The 20,832-nt window shown below is 48.3% G+C and overlaps 1 protein-coding gene across 1 annotated transcript; it reads right to left on the bottom strand.

Annotated features, from left to right (window-relative positions):
• Positions 1-312: 312 nt before the first annotated feature.
• On the bottom strand, positions 313-17,576 carry MIS18BP1 (MIS18 binding protein 1). The gene is made up of 17 exons (XM_030452509.1): positions 16,810-17,576; positions 15,656-15,790; positions 14,130-14,638; positions 12,784-12,860; positions 10,809-10,939; positions 9,623-9,713; positions 9,040-9,203; positions 8,370-8,530; positions 8,045-8,153; positions 6,782-7,357; positions 6,481-6,586; positions 4,467-4,639; positions 3,278-3,420; positions 2,079-2,230; positions 1,395-1,479; positions 816-873; positions 313-626 (listed from the first exon to the last, which is right to left on the bottom strand). The coding sequence occupies exons 1-17, from the start codon at positions 17,441-17,443 to the stop codon at positions 532-534; spliced, it is 3,399 nt and encodes a 1,132-aa protein (XP_030308369.1). The 5' UTR covers positions 17,444-17,576; the 3' UTR covers positions 313-531.
• Positions 17,577-20,832: the final 3,256 nt, after the last annotated feature.

Raw genomic sequence — 20,832 nt, 5'->3', positions numbered from 1 at the left:
GGGGCACCCATTTGTGTCTTAAAAAAAAAAAAAGGATGGTGAAAAGGTTCCAGCTCAGGTCACTGAAACAAAACCAAGGGCCAGTTTGTGAGTCCTGCTCCTCTCCCCCCAAAGAGTCTGATCCATACATGAGTAAAAGAAGAGTGGCCTTCTTTATTACATTAAGGACATGGAAAAACTCATACTCTTAGTAGAGGAAATTAAAAAGCAATTCCAATTATTTACAGACTGTACCACCCAATTTATTGTACAGACATACTTCAAAAAGATGTTTTACCTTAAAATGAACCCAGGCCTCCAGTTGTTACCTCAGTACATTTCTCCCTCTCCCAGGAGAACCAGGACAAGGGAAAGGAGGAGCCTGCACAGAAGTGCCATTGGGTACAGGTGGAAAGTGACAAACTTGGAGAGGCAGAAAGATGAGAGGGGTGTTAAAACACATAAAAACAGAGCAGGAAGGGTTTGCAAACTGCACAGGAGCAGCAGCCAAACCCCTTCCCTTGACACGACGTGGTAGAAGCCCAGAGGTCACTAAATGGAGCAGTAGGAATCAGCCTCTTCTTCCTCTGATGAATCCACAGCATCAGCCACAAAGAGCTTCCCCACAGCAGGGCTCTGCACCACCCCTGCAGCAAGGACAAGGAGAGGCAGTGGGTGCCTGGGCTTCAGCAGCCACCCCACAGGCCCCAGGGAGCAGAGGTGTTTGTGAGAAACAGCCTGGAAAAATTCCTGAGCCCCCAGAGGGTGGGCACCCAGGAAGCCCCCAGTGATGTGAAAGGAAGTGAAGGGGAGAAGGAGAAACCCAGAGCACTCACTGGTGTCCTGACAGAACTTGGTTCTGTGTGAAGCTGGGGTCCCCAGCAGCCCTCCAGCCTGCAAGAGAGGAGAGAAAGCACAGGAGCCTCAGCACAGCTTGGGGGGAAACCAGCACAGGCTCTGACACTGGAACTGTCACCCTGTCACTGTCCCACAGTGTCACTTCAGCTGTAAACTCTTCTACTGCCACACATGCTTGTGCTCCACTGGAGGCATGAGCTGCTTTTCTGTGCCTGGGATCTCAGCTTTTCATGGAAAAGTCAGAAGAATAGCAAATCCCAGGATAGTGTGGGAATACACACTCTTCCTCTCCTATCAGACATCCCTGAATGCACACATGGTTTCCCTTCCCACTCTGTAGAATGCACCAGGACCTTATTGTACCCAAAGATCACAGAATTCAAGGGCAGTCACAAATTCCCTAAGAAAAGCAACATGTTCCATCCTGACAAGCAGCAGCTCTTTTCTGACAAGCACAAGTTTTCTCCTAACAAGCAGGTACCAGCTGGTTCTGCCTGCTGCTCAGCACAGCCTGGGTAAGGTGGAGCTAAGGCCACATCCAAGGACATCATCATTACCATTGTCTTCCTGACATTGTCCCAGGTGCCTCTGCTGCCCTGGGTCTTCTTCTGCATTCTGAAGACATGTTTGTCACAATCATTCCTGCAGGTAGAAGGGAGCAGGTGAGGGTCACTGGGGTGCTGGACACAGATAAAGGCATAATACAGCTCTAATTCCAAAAGAAAGTTAGCACGGAGATTAAAAGCATTGTTGGTCAGTTAAAAATCCCAGCAGCTCTGGGACCACCACAGAAGTGTGCAATCAGCTCACCTACTACCACTCCTCATGCAAAGATCAGACAAAGCTTCATTGGCTTCCCAGAGGAAGCTCATTTCTTGCCATGAGATAAAATGCCTCTTGGGATGACTGAAGTTTGCTTCAGTAAAGTCTGAAGCACCTGATGGGTCAAGACTGAAACTGAGCAGACAAAGCTTCCCCGAGGCTGCAGCCTGACCCAGGGCCCTCTCCAGGAGTGCCAGGGTGTGTGACTGGCACTGTGTGTGTGGCTGCTCACACTGTCACAGCAAACACTTTTCTGCAAACAGACCCCTCCAGGGCTCTGGGATTTACCCTGCCTGTGCCAAGTCTGGGAGTGAACTGGTGTCCCAGTTCCAAGGGTGATCTTTCTCAGAAGACACAAAAAAAATCTTTGTGAGGAGAAAGGAGAAGGTTAGCAGAGGAACAGCTGGAGGGGTTCCTACCTGTTGATGGGTACCAGCATACCAGGGCTGATATGCTCACACTGAGGGGTTTTCACTGGTGGGAAGACAGCTGAGGAAGGGGTGATGGGGTTGTCCGTAAGTGCAAAGGCATCATCATCAGCATCATCTTGGCTTCTCCAGAACGTTGGGAGCTACAAAGCCACACCAGAGCAATCAGTGCCCTGCCCAGAAGGGATCCCAGGGGCTGTCTGCGTGGACACGTGCTCCTCACAACTCTGAACCTTCCTTCTGTCCCTCATCCCCACAGGGAGGAGTTCCAGGCTCTCTGCTCTCTCCTCACTCAGCACTCACTCCATCCCCTTCCTCCTTTCTGTTGTGTTTTGACTCCACATTCTCTCTTGAGCCCCAGCAGCCAGCAAGGTGCCCAGAGTGTGAGGACAACCTGGCAGCCAAACCCTGCCTCCTGCCTCCTCCCTGCTGACACCCAACATTTTGCTGTCTTTTTCTGCCTGCTACTACACATGCTAAACATCATTTCTGATTAAAATTACAAGCTCAAAGCTGACCACCACTACTCAGGAGGAGGATTTCAGGATTACTCAAGTGAGCTGCTGGTCCCAGCAGGGCCTGGGGGACACACACAGCTGTAACTGGCATCAGAGGTGAATGGGGACAGGGACACTTGTTTGCTGGCTCTTCCCCACAAGACTCAAGTTCAGAACAAATCAGAGATGATGATTCTTCACTCAGCAAAGAACTTGGCTCTGGAACTTAGCACAGGCAGCTGTGAACAGTCAGTACAGGTTCCAGGAGGGGTTGGACTCATTCATGGAAGGGGAATTCAGCTCATGACTCCTAAATACCTGGAATTTCCCTCTATAGCTCTGTCTCTCACTGTGCACAACACAGGAGGTTGGTTTCCTCTGCACAGCCCAAACTAGGCACAATGGATTTTAAAAAAAGGAGAAACCTCTTGAATCACTGTGTTTCACCAAAGAGGAGTGCCCTGAAAAATCCCTCAGGAAAAACGGGGTTCCTGGGATACAGAATCAGGTAGTTCTCAGAGCTGGGATGGACCTCTAGAGATCATCTGCTCCAACTCTGCCCCCCAGAGCACATTACACAGGACTGCACCCAGACAGGGTTTGATAAGTGATGTTCCCAAGAGCTGTAAAACACCCTTGAGACACCCCCAGAAAAGCACACTGCTGTTCTTCCCACTCTTGTCCCAGCTGTACCTTGACTCTTCTGTTCTGAAAAGGGGTTGCAGTGAAGATGTCATCGTGGTCATCCTTTGGCAAGTGCTCCAGGAAATCTCTCATCTGCTGCTTCCTTTTTAAGGTTCCCACTTTGGCATTTATGGTAACTGGCTCTTTCTTCTCTACAGGAATCAACAGATTCATTATTCTAAGACATCAGTTATGTAGCATGGGTTTTAAATTTGCTAACTACAGCAATGCCTGTGACACTGCTCAGTCTCACAGATTCTGGGACTGCCACAAACATTTTGAAGAAACACTGAAGTACAAGAAGTGTGCTGCTCGCACTTGGCCTCACCATCTGCTGCTGTGCCAAGCCTGCACAAAATGAGTTTGCTGGCTTCAAGGGCAGGAAACCTCCTGCCTCACCTGCTCTGTGCTGCATTACAGAGGCTGCAGAGCTGGAGCCAAGTGTTCCCACCTGACATCCAGCAGCTGTGAGTAACCTGGATCACCTCATTTGGACAGAAAACATGATTTTATTGCTTTTCTCTTAAATGGAGATGGATGCACAGCTTAAATCACCCAGAAACATCACCAGAGCCATCTTTGCCCACAGTTTAACACTTCAGCCTCCACCAGCTGAGCAGTGTCTCTGCCAGCTGGAGGAGCTGCTAGCAAGGTCTGTTCTTACCTAAGTGCTTACTAGGTCATTGTCACCTTTTTGGTGTTCAATAACTGCTTTGAGCATCTGGTGCCTTTCACTTCAGGGTGAGCTTGCTCTCCGTGAACAGCAGTTACTGACTTCAGAACTGGACAGAAAACAGCAACAGGCACATCAGTGCCAGGCCCAGAGAAGGTAACGTGGTTGTTCTTACTCCACAGTGCCCTTAGTGCACCCAGGCACCCCGTATCCCCTTTGCACAGACAGCTCTACAGGTAGCTGGTTATCTACTGAGGCCTCCAAGGGCCTCTGAAGGTATCAGCAGTTATTTTCCCTAGCTGGCGAAATTGGCTTAAGTCTTTTTCTCATGTTGAAAACTAGAAAATTATTAAATATCCTCTCTCTTGTTACTTCAGGCATTTATCACATTCTCCATCCTATAGATAATCATCTTCCCTCTTGGACCCTGGTGAGTGTTTATGTCTGGATCTCCCACTGCATAATAAATACTGTGACTTAAACAACTTAAAGACAACAAAATGCCCCAAACCAAGGTGTCAGTACCTTTCTGTTCTGGTTTCCCTGAAGTGCTTTTCTTCTTGGCCTGTGTTTTTGAGCCTTTTGCCTTTTGTCCCTCTCCATACTTGTGCTGGCACTCCTCAGCAGAGCGAGACCCCACGGCCATGGCCACCTCCACCCAGAAGCCTTTCCTCTGCTTGGAGAAGGCAGCAACAGCCCTGTGGAGAGAACAGAGACACAGACTCCATCACCCCCAGCTACAACACCCCCAGACCAGCTGCCCTCCAGGAGAGGAGCCTGCACTGATGTCCTCTTGGCTCTGAAACACCCCAACATTTATTTGAACAGTTTAAACTCCCAGCTGCCTTACAAGGTAAGTTTCTTCCCCCTTTGCAGCCAGTGCCCCCTCCACCCCAGGACACAAGCTCATCTCTTTTCAGGTTTCTAATCTAGAAGAAACCAGGAATAAAATGACCACATTTTGCTTTAACATTTATGTTAAGTACTGCCCTGTAGGTTAAGTAATTGGACAATGCATTACTGAAACATTCTTACAGGTGATCTCCCCCTTAAAACATTTAAATACATAAGCTTGTCAGGTTTAACATTTTATCCTATTAGGAGAGACAACTCCCTACCTCTGACTTACTGTCAAAATCATAAACATGGAAGATTTTACCCTATTATTTCCCTACTTGTGTTTTCCTGTTTTACTCCCAGGAACTTTAATCATTTTTGACATGATTAGGTGTGTGCTTTTCAAAATCAGGTAGAGGACTAAATTCACCAAGTTTTGCCCAAGATCTGTGCTCTCTCACTTTACATGGATGGCAGAGCAGGGGCTGCTGGTGGCTCAGGCAGCTATCAGTTATTTTAGAAAATACTCAGTTGTCTCTTTTCTTTCAAATACTGTTATCAAGTTAAAAAAACTATTTTGTCAGAGGGAATTAAAATATTAAGGAAACCTTTTAAATAAGGTAAAAGAGACTGAATCTTTAAAATCCAGATCCAGAGCACCCAAGCCCTCAGGTACATTAAAGCCTCCTGATGTCTGAGGGAAACTTTGCCCTGCAGAGCCAGAGAGGGGCAGACACTGGGATGGAATCCAGCTGGGAGTCTGTTTCTAGGGTCAGAACTGGGACCAGTACTGTTCAGTTTGTTTATTGATGGCCTGGATGAGGGAACAGTGTCCTGCCAGCAAGTTTGCTGGTGACACAAAGCTGGGAGCAGTGTCTGACCCCCCAGGAGGCTGTGCTGCATCCAGAGGGACCTGGGCAGGCTGGAGAGGTGGGCAGGAGAAAGGGAATGAATCCAATGAGGGCAAGTGGGGAGTCTGACATCTGGGAAAGAACAACCCCAGGGAGCAGGGCAGGCTGGGGAAAGGACCCTGGGGGTGCTGGTGGCTGGAAGGGTGAACATGAGCCAGGAATGTGTCCTGGTGGCCAAGGAGCCCAATGGCACCTGGGGGGCATCAGGAGGGGTTGGTCAGTTGGGCCAGAGAGGTTCTGCTCCCCATCTGCTCTGCCCTGGTGAGGCCACATCTGAAATATGGTGTCCAGCTCTGGGATCCTCAGTTCCAGCAGGACAGAAAACTGTTGGAGAGAGTCCAGAGCAGATCAACCAAGGTGGTGAAGGGAGTGGAACATCTCCTGGTGAGGAAAGGCTGAGGGAGCTGAGGGGCTCTGCAGCCTGCAGGAGGGAATGAGGGGTGAGATGAGTGATGTTGATTAGTATGTAAGGGGAGAGAGCCAGGAAGACAGAGCCAAGCTTTTCTCAGGGTGACTGGTAACAGGACAAGGGGCAATGGGTATAAACTGGAGCACAGGGGGTTCCATATAAATATCAGGAAGAATTTTTTCACTGTGAGGGTGAGGGAGCCCTGGCCCAGGCTGCCCAGGGAGGTGGTGGAGTCCCCTTCCCTGCAGACATTCAAACCCCCCCTGGATGTGTTCTGTGTGTCCTGCCCTGGGGGATCCTGCTGAGGCAGGGGGGTTGGACTGGGTGATCTTTTGAGGTCCCTTCCTACCCCTCACTTTCTATGATTCTATGAACCACTTGCCTGTAGAGCTTCTGTATTTCCTTTTCAGTCCAGCCATCTGTTGCTCTTTGGAAGAGGTCTCGAGACTTCTGCACCTTTTTCCTCTCAGGTTCTCTTGATTTCTCCACTGAAGACTTAGCAGTATTAGAAACTTTATGGTTTGGATTTTTTTTATCAGATCTGTTTGAATTCTTTTCTTTCACTTGGACTTCCTCTCCACTGCTTTCAGACTCAGTGTCACCTAGAATCAAATATGTAGGTGGGCTGGTTCTGTTTCTGGTGTTTGTTGGCTTATCAGGCAGCTGGGAAGTTCCAGACTCACTAGGAGGGGTTTTTCCTTCAGGTAGAGCAGAGCCCTCAGTGGATGTGGGGACACTTTGTCCCAGCAGCACATCATAGGGGGCAGGAGAGTGTTTTATCCTCCTGTGTCCCCAGGGGGCCTTGTCTGCATCACCCTGTGAACTTTCACTGTTAGAGGAAGATTTAGAGTTCTGCATCTGTTGTTTTAGCAAAGGTTTAATTTTCCTTTTGATAGACAGTGGGATATCTTCACTGGATTCCTCCTCCTCATCTTTTCTTTGTGATTCTTCTGGTAAATGCTTGTCTTGAAGTGGGTGGGCTGACCTCAGAGAGTACTTGTGAGCCTGCCTAGACACAGTCTGTTCTGTTCCTCCCATTTTCTTTGTCGTTTGTGAGGTTCTGCTATTAAAGTTGTGTTTTTTTAGCACATCAGTAGCTAAGGGAGTTAGCTGAACAGAAACCTTTTGTTTAGTTCTTGTATTAGGGACTGCAGGGCTGCTTTCATTATCATCATCATCTGAAATGAAGTGCCTGGCCTCCTTCCTTCCAGCAGACTTGGGCTCTCTTTGGGAACTTACTTTTTTTTCATAATTTTTTCCTGAAAGAGATGATGTCAGCACAACAGGAGGCATTGTGAGGTAAATCATTGCTGTGTTCTCAGGCAAGCAAAGCCCACCCCACACTCATTGAGATCCATCAGCTCCTTTCTGTTGTGGGGACTGTCAGAAGAGACCTGCAGACACCTCTCCCCACATGAACACAACACTGGAGCTCCTCAGGACAAGGAGAGAATCTGTTGAATGTCTCACTGGGATACAAAAATAAATCAAATGCTGCTTCCCTCCAAAACGCAGCAAAATGTCACTTAAGAGACAAATCCTAAGATCTTGAGAGACCTAAAATCAGTTCAGTGGACTGGAGAACTCCTCTTCAGGCTCTCTCAAGTCACATGTAACAGGCACAAGTAATCTCTCAATGGTAAGAGGAGCAGAAATGTCAAAAATATCACAAACTTTCCTTTTCAGTTTCCAAAAACAACTCTGCATCTTCCTGTTCTGCACATAAAGCAGTGACTTACAAACAGAGTTATATTTGGAGCTGTAAAACTGGGCACTAATGCTACTCAGGTAATTCTTCATAGAAGAAGCAATTGACCATTAAAAGATTTTAGCAATTTCTTTGCATTAACAGGACATCACCATGGTGCTCTGGCACCCAGAACTCATAATCTCATTTATTCTAGTCAGTAACTTTGAGAAAAAAGAAAAAAAATTCTAGTTTTTACCTTTACTTTGCCTTTTTGTTGTTTGTTCTCTTGCCTTCATCACTTGCTTTCCTTCAGTCTTCTTAGAGCTAGAACTGGTCTGTCTTTGGGAGTTTTCACTAGTATACAACTTCAAAATAAACCAATTTAGTCTAAACTTCTGAAACACATCACATAACAAGCCCCCCAAACCAAGCCAGATGTTTACAGGACAGGTAGATTTAAGTCACCTACATTGCCCAGGATCTACTTAAATACTCTTCTGATGAGCACAGGTGTTTATATACATGCAGGCAGCCAAAGCCACTTAAGCAACTGTGATTAACAACAGGCAAAAGCATCTTACCATGCTCAAGTAATCAGTTCCACCTTGCTCTATGGTGACATTGAGGTCCTGATCCACAACTTCACGTTCCCCACACCAGAAGCTCAGTGGTGGTCGGACGTGACGGCCGCTGCGCGTGTAAACCCCGTTACCCAGCACAGAGCTGTGCTTTGGGGTTGTATCTGCACACAAAACACACACAGCTTTGTCCCAGACACTGCACTGGAAATCCACCTTTGCCAACCTGACAGGATAGGAGTGGTGCTGGATTGAAACCAGCTCGTCCATACTGACTGCATGGAACTTCCTAAAAGTTTATGTTCAAAAGTGCTCAGGTGAGAACTAAGGAGACCTCAGCATGGCTGAAGTAATAATCTGCACAAATTACAGAATTTACTGTTGTGAACTTGAAATTTTACTGTTAGAAGGCTGTAAGTACTGTAAATGTCATAAAAGAGAAGCAGAAAAGTTCTGATGTGGAACAAATGCTGACTGCAATGAGAGAAAAACAGAAACCAACTGGAGAGCCAATTAATGGGTTTTTCCACATCTGTTCCCTTCATCCCCAACTGTTACCGTGCTCTGTGCCTCAACTGTGGCAAAGACATTCAGATGCCATAAAATAAACATGGACATCCTTTGTTAGGGAAAACAGCTAAAACTAAACCCCAAAGAATTATTAAATACCCACAAGCATTTTCATCATTCCTAGGTGATACTTCATAGGTGGTGTTTCTGGTTTCAGGTTTCTTTACATTTCTTGCTGAGTCTTTTGTAGTCTTCAGCACATCTGTATCCACCATGGTGTTGCTGTCTTCGTTTTCATCCTCACTTATACGTTGTTTTTCTTCTTTCCTGATGGGTTGGATTTTAAGGAGAGAAACAATAAACCCCTGAAGAAGTTGTCCTTTAGCAACACATTAACTTGGCCATCTCCTCATCTGAGCCAGCCCAGCAGCAGGGTGCAGCTGTACTGATACAGACACCAGGCCAGACACCACCTCAGGGAACCCTTTGCTCCTGCCCAAGGCTCTGTAACCAGTGGAACAAAACCAAGGCAGAAGAATGGTAAAGGGTACAAAGGTACCAAGGCAGCACAGTGAAGAAAGGTAAAGGGTGACCTTCCAAAGCCAAGAGCAGGGTTTGCCTGGAACACAGTTTTCATGCACACATCTGCAATCTTCTACACCTCTCTGGTGTAGTATTCTGAAAAAGCAAAATCCCAACACATCCCTAGAGAACGTTGCCATGAAATGGAATCTCCTGGAAATTACCTTCTCTTTTCCTCAAGAAATGCCTCCACATATTCCTTCCACTTTCTGGAAAACCCATATGTAAATCTTTTGATGAAGCGGTAGGGAAATCCTGTTTGGAACAGAAGCAGCATCAACAGCAGCTGAACAACACTTCTAATCACAAAGGTAGAAATAACGTCTGGTACAATTGTAGTTTTGTAAGTACCTCAGAAGGTCCCAACATCTATAAACACTGGTGACAGACAGGTTGTCCCAGTTAAAGAACTTTTTACTGAACAGAAAATCAGCCACTCTTAAGCTTAGGAAACCTCAGCAGTTCTTGAGCCACTCAGAGAAGTCTCTCACTGTCCCCTTTCCTTCTCAGAATATTAAAATAAAAACAACTGTAAGTATTTAGCAGAGGAACTGATAAAAAAACTTTCAAGTCAGAAAGCAGTCAAGTCAGGCTTTTATCAGAATGCATCCCAGTTGTGCAAATGAGAAGTAAGAATTAAAGCCACAGAGACACCTTTGAATTCCTTGTGCTGGGCCTGAGACAGCAGAGTGAGGAGGGTGCTGAAGTGCATTACCCCAGATCTCCTCCTCCTCCTCCCAGAGCTGCCTCTAAGCACCTCATGGCACCTCACTCCCTGGTGAACATGTCAGAGGGTGCTCATGAAGCAAGACAGAATCAGCCTGGCCTAGTTGTAACTCTGTGTGCCAATTAAATCTCCTTTAAAATCCCACATACTTCAGAACAAGCTGAAGCAGGAAGCTTTGTTGGATTTGGTATCATGTACCACCTAGACAGTAAAGATGTTCCAGTTTACTAAACTGTAAAGCACTGACAGTGTAACAAATCTGCCTCCAGAAAGGCCATGCAGTGTTGCAGAGCTGGTGATTAATCACTTAGTAATAAGTCACAAAGAGAATGTGAACACCAGGGTAATTTCAGTAGTGTATAAACCCCAACTGAATGTCCTGGTACAATTAAATGCCAAAATATTGACAAAAATACATAAGGGCAGCCCTGGCAAAAAGCAGTTTGTTTAAAAGAAGCCTCATGCTCTGAAAGTGTTCCCTGTAACTGCAGCCCATGGAAGCTCCAGCCACAAAGGGCAGTGCAGAGCAGTGGGAATCTGATGGCTGAATATCCAGCCCAACCACCAGGGCAAGACAAATCACTGGCCCCATCAGGATGTTACACCAGGAATCCTCTCCTTACCCTCTTTCCTCATGGCAGCTGTGTCCATGTTTCCCTGGAGCAGGTAGGTGTTGCCAGATGCTGTTTTCACTTGGTTGTAGGCCAGGCGTTCCGTGATGGCAGTGCTGTGCCAGGGCTGATTGTTCCTGTCCCTGAGCAAGGACAGACAGGAGGAACAGAGATCAAACATGGCTTTCACAGAAGGAGGCTTTACAAAACAGAGTATTGGTGTTCCATGTGAGGCTGGTGGGGTTACATATTTTATGAGCAAGAGAGATACTGGCAGGATGTGCTGGGTGTTCTTAGCTTGGAAGAGAAAGGGTTCTGAGCTTGTTAATGCCTGACCAGGAGACAGAATGAACATGTCAGCTGCTGCAAGTGTCAGTCAGACAGCATTACCCTGACACCAGGCTGCAGGAGCAAAGGCAGCTACAGGGCTCCATCCAGCTCATCACTGCACTGATACCACTGTACCAGGTACAGGAGTACCACTGGATGGGTCAAGTGGGTATTTTCCCTGGGATTTTTATATTTATTTCTACCCTTCCGACCTAAAGGCAAGAACAACTGAAGAAGTAGCCCAAATATGTGCAAAATTAGAGTTGTTAAGAAATTACTAAGGGAATTGTTTAAAGGAAACAAAAATCAGGCCCAAGCATTAAAGTAGAAAATCTACAAAGTTGAGGGGGTTTTAAATTTATTTTTTGTTCTTGGGGTCGTTTTTAATATATTTTTACAACAGTGATGAACACACCAAATCACAGATCAATATCAAGGACTGCTACCCATGGTAACAATTAAAACATCCAGCTGCTTAACTGGTCACTAAATGTTAACAGAAGTCACATCAGGAGGTCTACAGGGCAAATAAGTATCTGGTGTGCCAGCAGCATGCAGACACAGCAAGGCACATGGAGTTTGTTGTTAGTAGTGAAGGGTGCAAAATGAGAGCCCAGTTGTTACTGTACAGCCAGGAAATATCAGTTCCTAACACAAATCCTACCAGAAGTCAGGGAGCCTCCTGTCACCACCCAGAGCACAAGGAATCACTGCCCTCCACACTGCTGGGGCTGTGAGGGAGGTGCTGAGCTTTCAGGAGAAACTGTTTTAAGTAGTTGCTACCTACAGCCAGAGTAGAATACTTTTCTCCAAGGGTGTTTTCAAACATCTTTGTTGCAAACCAAATCCTTCCTTTGCTCTGACACCCCTTTTCCTGATATAGCTGTTGGAATCCAATCTGACCAAAACCAACTGAAAATCCTGCAGAGTTTCTGGTGGATCAGCCCTGGTTCACCATACAGCTGTAGGAGTGACAGTGCACCACAAGTGGTGTGGCAGGAGCAGAGGGCTGGTGGCAGTCTGCCCCAGGGCTGACTTCAAGCACCCACAGAACAGAAATTTGTGAAATGAAGTAGAGGCTCATCAGCTCCTGGGTTAGTACCAGTTTGGAAGGACCTACTAGACAGACACATTTGTCTTTGTTACTCTTTGACTGGCTTGGGATGGGACTTTGAAATAATTATTTAACCAGCAGTTTCCTGTATGTAAGCACTCTGCCTTTGGCACACCTGCAGGAATTTACCTCTTCCTTGATAAGAAGTTCAAACCAGAACATCCCTTGGTATTTCTCAAAGGCTAACTGAGTTCCATGAAGATGCCACCTAAGCCAGGAGAGCCAGGGTTCCTCCTGCCCCAGCTCAGCCTCCAGCCCTGCAGTCCCTCACCCCCCAGAGCTCTGTCACCCTGCAAAGGGCCCCATGTGCTCAGGTAGAAGGTGTTTTAAAGAATGTAAGAATCATTCCAGGGGCTGTGTTCCCTGGGGCTGGGGAGGAAAGTGGCACAAGTGTGTGAGAAACCACTGCAGTTCCCAGCATAGACCCAGGCCACCAGTTTGAGCTGCTCAGCCAGGCACAGGGGGTTTTCCCTTCCCAGCTCAGGTGCTGAAAGCTCACCAACAAGTTTCACATTGCATTGCAACCAGAAAACTTTTCCTTACTTCCGTTTGCCTTCAACATATATTGCAGTGTTATCATCCATCACTTTAATCCTCCAACTGGTTAGGCAGATATGTTTCTGTTACCAAAAAAAAAAAAAAAAGGAATTTTTAAATCAGACTAAGCTGTGAAACATCACCAAGGCATCAGCAAAGACATTAACTGCCCCATCACTACTTCAGAACATATTCAGGCAGCATGCTCCAGACCAGAAAAACTGAAAACCACCATTATACACATGAATGTTGAAGCATAATCAAGCTGGAATCTAATGCACAAATAAAGAGAGGAATTTGCATTAGAGAGAATTTTAAGCTGTTTAATATTGACCATCAGACACAAAGCCATTGGCCAAGACTTGTAACCAGCCAAAAAAGCTCCTCACAAAAACCAGCAACACTATGCCACACCTCTTGTACTTTGTCATCTGTCCTTTCCTACTGTTCAGGAAAAAACCAACTAGCCATGAAAAATAAAATTGTATTTATTAGCTACATTACAGTGCAAATTTGGATGTCACTAAAGTGGCTCTGTCTGACACTGCAAAGTGCTGGCACATGTGCAGCTGCAGTAATTAAACATCCAGCAACACAGGTGCTGGAGTTCAGGAGACTGTGTGAAAGGGCTTTCTTTTAATAAACTTCTCAACAAGCAACATTTTAACATCTAAAACTCCTCACAACTTCAGCTGATGAACTCCAGACCTTTTCTTAAGTTCTGCTGGCCTTTTGACCATCAGCCTAGGGATCACTGAAGATCCTACCAACAATTTTACCCTGGCTGAGGAAAAGGGACCTGACAGGTACAAGATTCTTGTCCCAGTTAATCCAACACAAGATGGGATCCCCTGCAGGAAAGCCAAGACTCTCCCCAGTATCAACTGTAGGGACTCAATTACTTCAGAACCATCCCCAGCTAGGGCAGATCTCTCCTCCTTGGCTTTGCCTCCACAGCCAAGAGCTGGGTTGGCCAGGGATTTGTTTCAGGTCCATGATAGCAGCCCATGGAAATTAACACATTAAAGAGAGGACCTGGGAGGTTTCTTCAGGTAGGAACTCTTACAGCCTATACTGTGGCTTGTGACTACTAAAACAAAACCCCTGCTTTTATCCAAAAAAAACCTTAAAAACCCCACACAACAAAACTTTCCCTGAACTTTGTCATCTTGGAATGCAGGAAAAAAAGAAATCCTGTTGATGGTTAAGTGCTGACAAAGGACTGCTGCCCAGCACAACATTTTATCAGTTTATTCTCTTCTGGGTGGACATTACTTTTGAAAAAAATAAATCACAACCATAAGCAGCCCACAGGAATATACCAGGTGCCCTGAAGTATTAAGTTATCCCACCTCTTTGTCTGCTTTGCCAGCACCTTGATCTGTAGGACGTTTATCCAAAGGGACATTAGAGCTTTCTTTGGGCTTTTGCTTCCTTGGAATGTGAATTTTGGGAGGAGAGAACATAATGTCATGGATGTGCTGCGAAACCTTCTCAGAATTGGTCTCCAGAATCTTTCTCACGTGGGGAGCAGCTTGATTATGCTTTGGCTGTAACTCTCTTCTGTCTTGATAAAGTTCAGTATGCTGGGCTTTTCCATTTCCCCACCTTTCTTGTAACTGGCCTCCATTTTTAAGAGGGGCCAAGGTTACATTCACAGGACTAATCACTGTGTTTACAGACATCTCATCATCAGCATCCATGGATTCCACAAGGAACTCATCCTGCCCATCCTTATCAGTGGCCACACACTCTGTACCAAGATTCCTGAGCTGCTCAGCAAAAGCAGATCTGGCTACTGGCACTGCTGTAGTTGTGGGAGGAGGAATGTTCTGCTTGATTTGGTTTGAAGGTGTTGGATCTGCCCATTGAAAAGAAAAAACACACACAAGAAGAAAAAGAACAAAGAAATTAGTGGTAATCTCAGAACTAATAAAATACATTCCTAAAGTTAGCTCTGTTTTATTAAGAGGAGGAGGTATTGATGAGCACTGCCTATTTCAGTCCTTAACCTTCACAGCAAGCCATTCCTTGGATTTCTTTGGATTAGCTTTTCCTCACTGCCAGATCAACACTCCTGCTGTAAAGGCACAGATATCCCTCTGATCCCCATAACCAAGCTGATGCACACACACCTATCTATTAACACTACATCTTTTACCACTCTTCCTGTCTTTTCTTTCAAGAATCCTCCTTGCACAGAAAAGAAAAAAGCACTGTTTTCACAAAACCTGAAATTTTAAATATTTCTGTCTTTCTGAACTTCGAGTCTGGATTTCTTGTCATGCTGCTGCTACAGCAGGAGCTACAAGCATTGGGGCTTGAGTTTTTAGATCAGTTCAGTGTTGAACACTGCTAAGACTGGTGTGTATCACTGTCTCCATCTGCATTTTCAGAACTGAATTACAGGACACAAGCTTATGCAGGCTTGCTATCAAGTAACAATATGGAAAAAAATGAAAATGCAAGAGAGTTTCTCTCAGAACCAAACCTTTTCATGTATTAAAAGTTAGCAGAGAAAGAGAAAAAAAAAAAGGAATGAACAAGTAAGAGGTTTAGGTGTTTCCCACCAAGTTTCCTGCTCATCTAGTCTCTAAAGAACTCAGCACACAGGCAGCCTGGGGGCAAATGGCTTTCACTGTCAGGGGAGGTGGACATGGAGTGATGGTGTGAAGCCCACAGCCCTAAACCACAGTTCAGCCCAGTCCAATGCCACCTCCAGGCTGGAAAAGGCAGCAAGGCAGGTTTCTGCCTCTATTTTTCCCCTGTGTGCAGACTATACGGAAATAATGATACCCTGAGGAAGGACACGAGAGACTGAAGAGCAGAAAGCCTGAAGTCACACTTTGGAGGTGTTTTTAAGAGCAATACCAAGTACCTTGCTGCTGCTGCTGCTGCTGCTGCAGTTTACGCTTCATACGCAAGAAGAATTTCTGAGGGGACTCCTGTACCAGGGGGTCTGTGGCAAGTGCTCCTATGGCTTGGGTCTTGAGAAGCCCCATGCCAAGTAAGCCTGGAAAACAAGAACACAGGGAAATCTTGGAATCTGTGGGAAGGAAACCACTTTCACCTGAAGGGCAGGAGAAGTAAAGTACAAATCTGGTAAGATCCAAAATTCCCCTGGTACTGAACTTGTGCCATGCCATCAGTGTGTGATGGGAGGATGCAAAGGCATCAAGAGACCTCTGGGAAATGCAGTAAAATTTTAGGAGCTTTCTTTTTTTATAAAAATGGCAGAATGGATTGGGAAGGAGATTTAAACCTTTCTGCAGTGAGCAGGGACATCTCCAGACAGATCAGGCTGCTCAGAACCCTAACCTGACCCTGAGTGTTCCCAGGGATGGGGCATCTCCCACCCCTGGGTCACAACCCCCCACCCAAAACTGGATAAAAGTTTAGTACAGGAATGCACATATTCCTGTGGAGGGAATGCATATAATTCCCACACACTGATAGCACCTATGGGACCTTCCCAGGAGGGGCACAGTGCTGGCAGCTTCCCCTTCAGCCAACCCATGATCTGGAAAAGCCTTCAGAGCAGACTGCCAAGGAAAATACCCCAGGATTTCAAAGCCCAAACAACTCTTCCACCAACCTTTTTCATTTCTACATCAACTGCAGGGAGTAGTTAAAGTAATTGCTTTGACTTTTTTTTAGCTGTAAGTGCAGTTCTCTGTTTTTCTTAAGCTCATGTTGTAAAGAGTCAGTCCCATCCCCAAACAGGACAAAGTGAGCAGTTAAAAGCTGACTGAGCAAGAAAGGGAGAAAATACCACGGGAGTTATTCCTGTGAGGTATCAGCTGTGGTATAGACACGAGGGACATTTTTAGCAGTACAAAAACCCATCCAATATTTTTTTTAAATCCCAAAGCTCTGAAGGAAGATCACTACCAGTACCAATACTTTTTACACCTATGTACACACAGTGTTTTTTTCCAGACCCTGAAAAAAATCTAAGTGAAATGCAGAGGAAGTTTCACCAAGCTATGGTTAAATACGAGACAGATATCCCAAAGAAGCAACACAACAAACCTTTTTTGGGCTGGATATCCCCATCAGGCCTCTCAGCGGGTCTCTGCCGAGCTTCTGTCTGGATTGGTTTCTGCTGCCTTTGCCCCCGCTCCGCCAAATCGGGGGTGAGGATCGGGTCGGTCTTGTAGCTGCTCGGTGGTGCCGATCTCTTCTGCAGGGCCCGGGCTTTCATCCGCTGGAAGATCTTGGCCGGGGACTCCTGCTCGGGAGGCTCGCAGGCCGCTCGCTTCAGCCCGGGACGAAGCGGAGCCGCACCCCAGGGCAAGGGCTGGGCTGCCGGCCACTCCGCATCGCCCGCCCGCCGCACCGGTTCTCCGGGCCAGGGCTCTCCCGTCCGTCGCTCCGGTTCTCCTGGCCTGGGCCAGGGGTCTCCCGGCCTGGGCCGGGGCTGTCCCTGCCGCCGCTCGGTGTCTGCCTGGATCTCGCTGACATTCAGCAGCTCCTTGCCGCCCCTGCTGCCCGCCAGCAGCGTGGAATGGAAGAGGCTGCCGGCCGCCGGCCTCCCGGGACGGCTCTCCCCGGGGTCCCGATCTATCAGGAGCTTAATGGGGGTCAGCGTGTGGGAGGGGAGGCTGTCGAGGGGCACCGACCGGAACGGCAGCTTTCCGCGGCACCGAGCGGGGGACACGATCATTTTGGTGACGGTTTCGGTGCGACCGACTCACCGCGGTGCTGGGGGTCCCCTCAGGGCGGCGGGAACTGTCCCCTCACGGCGGCGGTGCCCTCGGCCCCTCACGGCGGCGGTGGTGGTCGCGGGGGTCCCCTCAGGGCGGTACTGGGGATCCCCTCGGGGGGGGGGGTCGCGGTCCCCTCAGAGCGGCGCTGGGCTCCCCGCTCTCTCCTGGGGTCCCCTCAGGGCGGCGCTGGGCTCCCCTCAGGACTCTCCCGGGGTCCCCTCAGGGCGACACTGGGCTCCCCTCAGGTCTCTCCCGGGGTCCCCTCAGGGCGACGCTGGGCTCCCCTCAGGTCTCTCCCGGGGTCCCTCAGGGCGGCGCTGGGCTCCCCGCTCTCTCCTGGGACCCCCTCAGGTCTCTCGGGGTCCCCTCAGGGCGGCGCTGGGCTCCCCTCAGCTCTCTCCCGGGGCCCCCTCAGGTCTCTGCCGGGGCCCCCTCAGGGCGGTGCTGGGCTCCCCTCAGCTCTCTCCCGGGGCCCCCTCAGGTCTCTGCCGGGGCCCCCTCAGGGCGGTGCTGGGCTCCCCTCAGCTCTCTCCCGGGCTCCCCTCAGGTCTCTGCCGGGGCCCCCTCAGGGCGGTGCTGGGCTCCCCTCAGCTCTCTGCCGGGGTCCCTCAGAGACGGGCAGCTCCCGACCCCGCGCGCGCGGCAGCCATTGCTGACAGAAAATTTGAGCGCAGGCGCCAACGCCCGGATTGGCTGCGAGAGGCTTCGCGTCACTGCCCGGCTGGGCGGTGCCAATAGGGAAGGGGTGGAAGGGGAGGGGAGTACACAGGGCGGGACAGGCAGAACGGCATTTAGGGGGATGATCACACCCCCGCCTCCCTGAGGAGTGGTTCAGCCCCACATACACAGGGGGGCGGGCGCGAGGGCGGCCGTTAGTGGCTGAGGGGGCGGAGAGGGGAGGGCACAGAGGAGGCTCCGCCCGGCTCCAGGCGGGGCTCCATGCCCAGCTCCATGCCCAGCTCTCGGCTTCTTGCGGGGCTCTCTGCCCTATTCCCGGCTCCTTGCGGGGCTCCCTCCCTCCTTCCGTGCCGGTGAGGCGGCAGCAGTGGGATCTGAGCTGCCGGTGAGAGCCGTGTCTCGTGTGAAAGCCCCTGAGCCGTGCCCAGTGAGCGGCGAGCAGCGCGTGAGCTGCGCGGCACCCTCAGCGTTAGGTGGGGAACCCTCAGGGTTAGGTGGGGGAACCCTCCGGGGAGCGGAGTCACCCCAGGGTGCCTTGGAATAGGGTGCTGGGGTGGAGAGTGGGTGCCCGAGCCCTGCAGGGAGAGAGCCCGAGCCTGCGGGGGGAGCAGGAGCCCGGGAACCCCTGGGTGCCTCAGCCCTGCGTTCAGGTGGAGCTGGAGAAGGGAGAGTGATCGCTCACAGCTGCTCCGAGCAGAACCAGTACCGACTTCTGGCACCTGGGCTGTAAAGCTGGCCCTGCTATAACCGAGTGTGAGTTGTTTGGGTTTTTTTAAAAGACGAGTCCAGTCTGTAACCCTTAGTGTAAATAGAGGTTTTAATTAGAGCTCTGAGAACACAGCTGGGCTCTTACCTGGCTTGGCCGAAAGGGTGAGTGCTAGAGTTTCGCATTCCGAGTAGGAAGGAGGGCAGCTCCTTGCATTACACATCTAACAGGAACCAGCAGCTTCAGCCTGGCTGTCCCAGCTACGGAGGAGGCACCATGGATACATAGCCTGGGGAATCAGGTGTGCCTGCTGTTAATTAACATTGATCAAAGCAGGTGGATTTGGTTTGGGGTAAGAAATTGACCTCAGTGTTTCTTGTGATTGACCTGATGCAAATTAATAAAGAACAGCTGTACACAAGGGGAAAAAAAAAGTAGACATGCTGCACACTTTGGGGTTCTGTATGGTATTTTGCAACTTTTTCTTTTTTTTTTGTAATGAAAATCTTTGGACTTCTAGGAAACGCATGTGCTGATGAGTGGCTCAGGTGATACTGTGCTTGCTGAAGCTGTGATACTGTGCTTGAGATACTGTGCTTGGTGAAGCTGTGCTTGCTGCTGCCCAAACTTCCTAAGAATACATGTGCAGAGGAGGAAAGTCCAGGTGTACAGGCCAGTGCTGAGACCCCAAGGTAGGTGTGACTGGGAGAGGAGTGATGAGCCATAAGGAAAATGGTTCAGTGTGAAGCATCTGTAGCAAGAAATAAGTTCTCTGGCCTTGAAGCCTCTTGGTGAGGGTTTCTTGTGCTTCTGGGCTGCTGCACCAGTTAGAAGGTAAAAGTATTGACTGCTAGTAGAGTGCACAAGCTGGGCAGGGACTGCCTGTGGTGCTGTGGTGTATGGGCATGTGGAGCCCAAGTGTTTTGGGATCCCTGCAAGCTGGACTGGCTCTTCTGGGCTCTGCCCCTGGGCTGGTCCTTCTGCAGCAGTTCGTGGAGCTGGGCTCCCTGAGGGAGGGAAGGGAAGGGAGCTGGTAGTCCTCTTGGTGTGGAGGGCAACAGGAAAAGGCAGTGGGGAAAACAAAAGCAAAGCAAATGTCAAAACAAATGGCAAGAAAAGGCTGTGTTTATGTTTTACGTTAGTTTGTTACATGTTTGATTTGTGCATCCTGTATGTTTGACTGTCCACATTCTGGGTCTGGCCACCACAATGCTGGTGAGCCAAAAGGAGGAGAGCAATTATTTTTATAAGCTTTATACACTCTAATATTTACTTATATGCTTAGTAAGTATGTTGTGTGTAATGAATGAAAAAAGAACACCCCACCCTTTTAGCCTACCATTTATTTATCTCCAATATCTGATTGCTACCATGGTTTTTAACTCTTTCTTAGTATTTAAGTAAGCTCAGCTATTGCCCAAGTAATAAAAAGTAGAGTATTTGTTTTGCTCTAGTTACTTGCAGTTACTTTTATTTAGTTTCAGGGAAAAAAAATACAGGATCAACACAAAGCTGAGTGAATGATAGTTCCTTCTTTCTAGTATAAGATGAGGGTCTGGGATTTGATAGTGATAGATGCCCAAACTTACTAGAAACTCCATTAGCAGGGCAAAGTAAGTCCCCTTTTGTACATACAACCAGATTCCTGTGGAGCTTCCTAATTAGCATTCCTTGAATAATTTTGTGGCTTGTTTGCTGATGCTTTGTTGCATAAAGGAGAGAACAGGTTGATTATATAGAGAAGAGTAATCCAAACTAAATAAAGATAAAAATGGATTTGATTTTGCTGGGTAGGTTGAGTTCAGGTGCTGAGTGCAGGTAGAACCACAGCTGTGTCCCCAGCAGAGCTTAACCTGGCTCTGGGAGGGCAGATACATCTGGAGGCAAAAAGTGTAGGGCTGATGTCAGTGAAAATCTCCCTGGTTCATCACAGGACAGAGCAGGATTGCACTGCAGAGGGAT

Source organism: Calypte anna, chromosome 5A, assembly GCF_003957555.1.
Source record: "Calypte anna isolate BGI_N300 chromosome 5A, bCalAnn1_v1.p, whole genome shotgun sequence".
Lineage (NCBI taxonomy): Eukaryota > Metazoa > Chordata > Aves > Apodiformes > Trochilidae > Calypte > Calypte anna.
Note: the sequence above shows the minus strand (reverse complement) of the source record. Positions and strands in the feature narration are given on the sequence as shown.

What these genes read in the sequence shown, in the direction of transcription:
- MIS18BP1 (XM_030452509.1), bottom strand. Translation starts at nt 17,443, where the DNA reads ATGATCGTGTCCCCCGCTCGGTGCCGCGGAAAGCTGCCGTTCCGGTCG. An exon ending in TATGTTGAAGGCAAACGGAA is followed by an intron (nt 10,940 to 12,783) that starts GTAAGGAAAAGT and finishes GTCCTTGCTCAG; the next exon opens with GGACAGGAACAATCAGCCCT. An exon ending in AACAAAAAGGCAAAGTAAAG is followed by an intron (nt 7,358 to 8,044) that starts GTAAAAACTAGA and finishes CATCTCTTTCAG; the next exon opens with GAAAAAATTATGAAAAAAAA.